The 8431-nt window shown below is 40.9% G+C and overlaps 1 protein-coding gene across 1 annotated transcript; it reads right to left on the reverse strand.

Annotated features, from left to right (window-relative positions):
- Nucleotides 1-667: 667 nt before the first annotated feature.
- MTG2 (mitochondrial ribosome-associated GTPase 2) lies at nt 668-8213 on the reverse strand. Its single transcript, XM_010183389.1, has 6 exons — nt 8028-8213; nt 4944-5091; nt 4194-4309; nt 3338-3556; nt 1447-1585; nt 668-1062 (listed from the first exon to the last, which is right to left on the reverse strand). The coding sequence occupies exons 1-6, from the start codon at nt 8211-8213 to the stop codon at nt 668-670; spliced, it is 1203 nt and encodes a 400-aa protein (XP_010181691.1).
- Nucleotides 8214-8431: the final 218 nt, after the last annotated feature.

Raw genomic sequence — 8431 nt, forward strand, 5'->3', positions numbered from 1 at the left:
TTTCCCAAGTGCAGGACCCAGCATTTGGCCAGCATTTAGAGATAGTTAATTATTTATACTAGTGAGGAAATCATTTCAATTATCATTTGCCATTGTTTCATGCTCCTCCTCCCTAAAAACACCAAGCAGTTGTGCCTTCTGAGAAAAAAAACAAAAAAAAACCACCAAAACAGAACAGGAAAAAAGATTAAGGGAAGATGACTGAAAGTGGTTATGATATAAAACCACATGAACATGGGACCAACTTATTTGTAATTTTGAATTTTTGATTAGTGAAAATTAAGAAATCACTCCACTCCGATTCAGAAAGCAAGCCAGCATCTCCTGCAGATCCTGAATTTCAGTCATTTCTACTAGATCCATAATTAGCTATCTAATGCCAAACAGGATCCAGGTTTCCAATTCAACACGCATCGTGACTGTGATTTTCAAATTTTGCTGTAAGACACCCGAGACACCTCAAAGGTAAGCAAACAAACAAACACATCCTTCCAATGCAACAGTCCAGAACAGATCTGTATGCTGTGCCCCTTGCATTAAAAAACCAAAAACCACCACCAAAACCAACTAAACCATAAAAAAAGCCCTCAAAACCACACACATGCAACCTAATGAAATGATTTTATTTTTTACTTCCTCCTTCCAGTACAGTGCACAGTTCTGGTTCCTACCACTTGACTGGGCTTTGCCCTTGTGATAGTTGTGTCTTCACGTAAGTGTCATACAGCTCTCTCAGATGCAGCAACAGTTCCTCTAGGTTGTCTCCTCTCAGTGCAGACAATGCAATGACCCGGTCAGCTACCTGCTCTTTAAGGAGTGGCAGATTGATCTGGGACTCAGCAAGGTCAATCTTATTCCCAATGATAACACAAGGCCTCTCAGACAATCCTTTTTTATATTGTTCCAGTTCATATTTTAAGTCTTGCAGCTGAATCCATGGCCGAGATACAGAGAGATCCACCACATATAAGAGAAAGCGGCAGCGTTCAATATGCCTTAGGAAGGCCATCCCGAGGCCCCTGTTTTGATGAGCATCTTTTATTAGGCCAGGAATGTCAGCAACTACAAGAGAAATTTCACAATGAATCAGCACATCCAACAAAGCAGAACAAAAAACCCAGTCTTCTACTGACCAGTGCGAGTACTTTTAAAGTTACATCTCAATGCATCAATATAAAGGCATACCTCGTGTTAAGTTTGGCTGTTATCTTTTAAAGCCCCTAAATTTAGATTATTCCACTGAAGACAGAACTCAGATTGCTAGTTTGCTATTAAGGGCATATATAAGTGAATGTGAAATGGGCTTTCAGTATTGTTTTGTTAGCAGTTCTTTAGAACTAGCAAGAATTCTACAGAACTGCTAAACTTACTTCTGCAACCTTTCAAAGAATAACCCAGGTGACACAAACTGCTCTCAAGGTACACACAACATACCACGACTCTCACCCGCTATTTGCTCATAGTCTTGATAGTGGACAATGCCGACATGGGGATTTAGGGTTGTGAAGGGGTAGGCAGCCACTGCTGGCTTTGCTCTGGAGATTGCTCTCAAAAGCGATGATTTGCCAGCATTGGGAAAGCCCACCTGGAATACAAACACTCATTAAAGCCACAGTTCTAGGTTAATCCCTCGATTTAAAAAAAAAGCAAGCTTTTGCAGGCAAGGTTCTTCCAGCATGAATAGAACAATATTAATTAACATTAAAACCACCAAAAATAAAAACACCTGTTTTTCCTTTTTTATTTCTCCTAAACCCTGCTTTATTTAAACGTGTATTTTCTCATAAACATTAAATAAATCAAACATAGAAGCTTACCCTTGACATTTTTTGTACCATCTCAAGTATTTAGAACCATAGAATCATTAAGGATGGGAGACACCTTCAAGATCATCAAGTCCAACCATCAACCTAACCCCACCATGCCCACTAAATCATGTCCTGAAGCGTCACATCCACACACTTCTTGAACACCTCCCGAGATGGTGACTCCTCCACCTCCCTGGGCAGCCTGTTCCAGTGTTTAACTACCTTTTCAGTAAAGAAATATCCAACCTAAACCTTCCCTGACACAATTTGAAGCCATTTCCTTTTGCCCATTTACTTTGTTAAGAGCCAGAAGGATAGATACCATAAGATCTCTTTACCCTGAAACAATGTTATGACACTTTGACCTGCACTACCCATTTTATCTGTGGTGTCTAACTCTGATTTATTACTTCAGAAGAATTCAGAATTAGCTTTGTCCCTGATTCAGTAACATAGTTTGACCTATAAGTAACCAGAATGCCTACAAGTTAGGGATTTTCATAATCTCGACATCAAATAATTAAATCTAAACTTGGCCTTCTAGGGAGAAGGCAAGAATTTAAACAAACTTATCCCAGAAATTAAGTTATTCTGGGATATCCTATAGCTGACATACGGTAGTTACATAGATGGTCAATAATCCTCAGATGAAAGTAGATCAAATCCTAAATTCTCCTATTTGCTGGTGTCAGACACATCTGAATTGTTGTCAGAGGAAGTAAAGTACAGAACAGACACATCTCAGATTTACAAATTAGTGCCAGAAGTGCAAGAAGAGGACCAGACTGCCCAGCAGGTCAGAGAATTAAGGGTATTGATTCACCAGTGCCAACTCTTTTCTCAGTCTCTAAATAAATTCACAGAATTCTGCTACACCAGACAGTTATTCTGCAGCTGTTGAACTACAGTAAGAACTCTTTGCAGCCAAGTACAATTTTAGCAGCTAGTGTTTTAGCAGCTAGTGTTAAAATATTTCCATACTTAAAAGTGAAAAACAGCTTAAGCCCTAAGTTGACCTAGCATTCATGTCTAAAATAGTATTTCCATTTCAGAGGTTGCTAAACCTGGAACTAACAAAGTAAAATGTTTAGTATCTTTAAAAAGAGAAATATGGATATGAAATAGAAGAAGATTTTAACTTGCTCAATTAAAAAATAAGACAAAACAAGAAAACAGAAACTAATTTAGAAGACCTCTCCATACTGCACTGTTCATCTGCAGAATCAGCAGACAAAGCCTGCTATGCATCATCAGCAACCCTGTTAATGACTGTTGGACCTTGCACATTGCTTTTCTACATATAGTGTTGAATTGAGCAAAAGTAGGATGACACCAAGCAGCAAGAGAGCAACAGGTCTGCAAATCACTTTGGACGCTCTTCTCCCAAGTAACAGCAAGAAAGCATAGAGTTGCATCTTTAAACAAGCAAGCCAAAAGGCTAATAAAAATGTTATCAAGCATTATCTCTTCAGTCAGTCAAGTATGATCCTGCAACGCCAAGGAAGGTGGAAAACCACAGCGATACTCACCAGTCCTGCATGAGCTGTTGTCTTGAGTTCCAGATGGAGGACCCTTTCCTGACCTGGTTCTCCTGGAGTAAATAATGTTGGAGCTCGATTTTCATTGGAAAGAAAAAAGCGATTGCCTTTCCCTCCAGCTCCTCCATAAGCTGCAACGTACTCTTCACCGTGTTGAGCGAGATCAGCCACAACTGCCCCATCCTCCTTAACCAACGTACCTACAGGGACCTTAGAGCGAAGAGAGATTCAAGCATTACACTGAATCGCAAACTCTGTGGCAAATCCTTTACCAACTGATTTCAGATTTGTTGAAAATCATTCCTCCGTGTCCTCAAGCAAGGGAATTCAAGAAGAGAAGTGTACTTCATGAGGCTCACTCTCAGCCCAAACACCTAAACAGCACTGTCAGGTATTTACACTTCATTAAAATGTTAACAGCGCTATAACCCCCTTGCTCTCCTTTTAAGAAAAGGAGCCTAAGCCCAGTAGTTAGCTAAGAAACATGTTGTAGGTGTGCACCAAAACACATGCTGAAGAACAAAAGTGTGAAAGAAAAAAGTCTGCCCTTATTTAAGAAGTTCTGTGTTGTGACTGCTCTAGGCATATGACCCCAGAAGTAAAGCAAATCAAAACCTTATTTGTACATTTGGGGCAGAGGTACCTTCCAAAGCAGCCTGATTTTTGTAAAAAATTTAAAGCAGCTTGATCTGTCTGTGCGCCAACCAGTCCTGTCTCAGCAGAGACAACACACAAGGCTCTCTGAAAAAACACACATGAGATTTTCTCACAGCAAGGTCAAACAGCTTCACAATCAGCGACATCAATACAAAGCTAACAGATTAGCATGCAACCTTGATTTACTTACTTTAACATACACATATGCACCATTAGCTCCATAGCAGGTTTTTTTTCCTCCTCTCTCTCCATGAAAACCCTGATAGAATGGGAGGACTGAAGAGAGTGATTTTGTTTGCTGGTCAGCTGTTAAGCAAAATACGCATATTTTAAACACCTTGGTTTAGTAGAACAGGCACAGAAGAACAACCTCTTGATTGTCCTTTCCCTTTCTGACTATTGCATGAACACATATGCTATTCGCCATCTCAACAATAACATATCAGGGAAGACTAATATTAATGTCAGTTATAACAAAGTTTATCTGCTTTAGTTATCTTCTTAGGTTTATTAACCATGCACTTTATTAAGTGGTCATTCCAAAATAAACCATTAGAAAATACTCTGGAAAATTCATCTGCTAGATTAGCAGATTGTGCAGCAGGGTGGGGGCAGAAGCAGTTTTGTCCATCTTAAGAGTAAAATTTGATCAGATCCTAAACTTATCATAACACAGTCAGCCACCAGCCACTAAAGCGTGTGCGAAATACCTTGATTTTCAAAATGCTTTCTAAAGCTGTCAGTGTAATTTATGCCCCTGTTACCACAACTCGGGACAAAGCTCAATAATCAAAGAAATCTTACACAGAAATAACCATTCTAACATTTTTTTACACTTACCATTTCCTACCACACCTGTAGGGTGGTGAGGGGTTTTGCTGAGGGGTGGGGTGTTAAACAGCAAGACCACATGAAACAAAACAGATTTAGTGAGTTTTACCTTTCAAAATGACATGACCCCCATCACCTCCATTTCCACCGTCAGGACCTCCAAATATTTTTCTGGGTTCGCTATAAAAAGAATGACCTCCTTCTCCTCCTCGTCCTCCAACCACACGCACTCTCCGGTGGTCCGCGAAATAGCGCGTCTGTAACAAGGATGGGGTTTGCACTGTTCAGGTACATTTTCTCAGGGTTATCTACACACAACTTGGCTGCTCCTTGCTCCTTGCTCCTTGACTAGGCAAAACCTAGTAACACACAGACCTCCTACGTCCTGATGAGTCCCATTCATCAAAAAAAGAAGAAATCAGAACTCTGCTGTCATTCACAAACCAGCACACTAAGTACAATATCAAAGAAAAAAAGATCTCATTTTCCAAGTAGTTTTAAAAACTCCCTTAAAAGTACAGGCCTGACACTATGTACTTTTATATTGTGTTGGCCAAAAAATAACTGTGTCTTTTTTTCTGGGTAAATGAAAGGTGAATTTTTCATGGGAAACAAACTGCATTAAGCAATATATTGTCCATTTGTTCAACAACCTTTTGCCGTCTTTCAGGCAACTTCATGATTCTGCACTCAAAAAAGTTCTTATCTTTTTTGACAAAAAACAGTTTCAAGAATGTCAACAGCAGTGGAGGTTTTACCATTTCAGGTGTTTTGTAAAGAATAAAACAAGTGGTGGTCTGATGGTGCCAGGTGTGGCGAATCTGGTGGATGTGGTAACTCATCCCATCCAAGCTGCAGCAATTTGAGTGACCAAACTTGTACGTGGTCATGGAGAAACTCAACACCTTTGTGATTCACCAGTTCTGGATGTTTCTGTTTGGTGGCATCATTTCATTTCTCCAGTTGACGACAGTACATGTCCGAATTAATGGTTTGGTTCCTTGGAAGCAATGCAAAATACACCAGATGTGTGAAATCCCACCAGACTGACAGCAGCACCTTCCTGTGGTGAATATCTGCTTCTGAAGTGCTTTGAGCTGGTTCACCACACTTGCTCCCTGATCTTTGTCGTTCCTCATTGTTGTAGAGGATCCCTTTTTCATCACCTGTTATCACACATTTCCTAAAGGGATCGTTTTCTTCGTTTCAAGGGAAAATCACAGATGTCAATGTGCTTAGGGAGATGAAGTTCCTCAAGCTCATGTGGTACACAAATATCAAGCTTCCTAACATATCTGAGTTGTTTTAAATGGTTTTCAATGCTCAATTTTTATTTAAGATTATCTGCAATCTCTCATGTCATTAAATACCAACTGGATTTGATCAGTGCCTTTATTTTGCAGTTATCAACTTCCACTGGCCTTCCTAAGCGTGGTGCAGCTTTCACACCAAGTTCTCTAGACCAAAATTTAGTACACTAATTCTGACACTGCCATAGTTTTACGGCCTTTTCACCATACCCATCACATAACCTTTTACGAGCTTGCAGAGAGTTTTTTCCTTTCTGGAAGTAATACAGCAAAATACAATGAAAATGTGGCGTTTGATTTTGCATTTGGAAATCAACACCAAGTAAGTAATTGTTAACAAAAACATGCACTATTTCTAAAACAAGCTTGAACTATCAGTTGTTGAGTTACACAATGAATTTGAGGTTTAAAATGAAGTTGGATCCATTTCAAGACATGTATGTCCATTTATTAAAAAAAAAAAGCAACCCACAATTACTTTTTGGCCAACCCAACACAACCTAATGCAGAAGCTCTGAGACCAAAAGTGCAAAATTCACATCAAGGGAACTAACAACAGGAAAAGTATCCTTTCAATACAGTTCTATAATGCTGACAGGTAGCTCAAGAGAGCTAGCACACTATAAGCCAAATTCAGTCAGTAACTCCATTCCTACCCATGAAACCAAAATTTTTAAAAAAATTATATACACACAAGTTTTTGCTTCTTTAACTCAGGCTGAAATTGGCAAAAAAGACACAGTGCACGTGTGGGAGGTGCATTCTCATACTGATTCATGCTTTCTATACCAGGTGATGAAATTAAGGCAAACTTTAACCTTCTAACAATTAATTAAAGTATTAAAGACAAAGAACAGAAATTATTTGCAAACAAAATAAGCAGAGGAAATACTAATAAGACACAGCAAGTTGCTCAGGTGCTAAAGAAAAATACATAGTGTAAAGAGGACTCCAGATTGTGGCTCTATTTCTGACATTAAATTAATATTTGACTTCTGGCAAACTAATTATGCTGCAGTGTTTCAGCTTTTCTGTCAGCAAGACAGGTAAATATCATCAAAACTACCTGCAGGAAATGGGTTGAAATCCACAAGTGAAAACATTAGAGAAACACGTCCATACAGGCAGATGAAATTGTTTACATATCAGGATGAAAAGAGAAAGCACGACCTTGACTGTGGTAACATTCAAATTCTGACAGTCACTGAGTGACTTCATACTGAGAATGAGCAATAAAGGTCACTTTAACAAAATAGCTCAAACAGTATGCGAGGAAGAAAAAGTCCAATTAGTATTACATTATCAAGATAAGCAACTGAAAAAACCCTAACTCTTGGTAATTAAAGTCATACTATTACCAGTGCTTTCTTTAAAAAGCCTCTTTTAGAAAAGTATTTGGCACCACCACACGGCGAGACAAGAAACTATCGCTTTAAATAGAACGTGATTTACTGACCGTTAAAAAAATAAGGTTTTCCACCGAAACGTAATAAAAAAAAGAACATGAGGAAAAAGTGATAGGGCTCTGCAGTTTCTCCTAAATAAAATGCCGTCCGTTTGGCAGCTGACCACTATGCAAGACTGTAAAAACAGCGAGAAACAAAGCAACGTTTTAGCTTTAAAGCTACGTCAGAATTTTTGTTTTCTCGACCCACGCGAGCTTTCAAGCCCAAGAGCGGCTGCGGCTGAAGGCGCCCTCCCCTGTACCACGACCCCTCTGAACACCACGGCATACTTATTTCCTCACTATTCACAAGGTTTATCGGAGTTTAGAAAAAAAACAGGCCCTCGCATCACCAGATGACTGTAAGGAGACGGGCGAGAAGACCGCCCCGCAAGGTAACTACCCTGCACATCAACAGTTCTTTTACCTCAGGACTTACCAGTTTCCTTTCCGAAATGACTCTTTTTTGCCTCAGCCGCCTGTTCTTTGAATACCTCGCGCAGGTAGTGGAGAACGGCAGCCGTCGGCCCGCTGCCGGCAGCAGCACCGGGCTGAGGAGCAGGGCCGGCCTCACCGGCCTCCACAGTAACCATCTGCCCAGCGCGGCCCAGCGCTGCACCACCATGGCGCCAGCAGTCCCCGGGACAGCCCGGCCGCTCAGCACGGCCCGATACCACGGCGCCGACAACCACCGTGACAACCACCCAGCCCGACCCCGCGGCCCCAGCAGCCTCCGGGACAGCCCAGCCCGCCTTCGGGACCCCGCCCCCAGCCGCCCCAGCGCTGCTGCGCCGCTGTGACGAAAGCGCGGGAACGTTCGTCTGGCGGCCGCCGCTCCGGTGA

The sequence above is a fragment of the Mesitornis unicolor genome, unplaced genomic scaffold (genome assembly GCF_000695765.1).
Source record: "Mesitornis unicolor isolate BGI_N332 unplaced genomic scaffold, ASM69576v1 scaffold31514, whole genome shotgun sequence".
NCBI classification, from domain to species: domain Eukaryota; kingdom Metazoa; phylum Chordata; class Aves; order Mesitornithiformes; family Mesitornithidae; genus Mesitornis; species Mesitornis unicolor.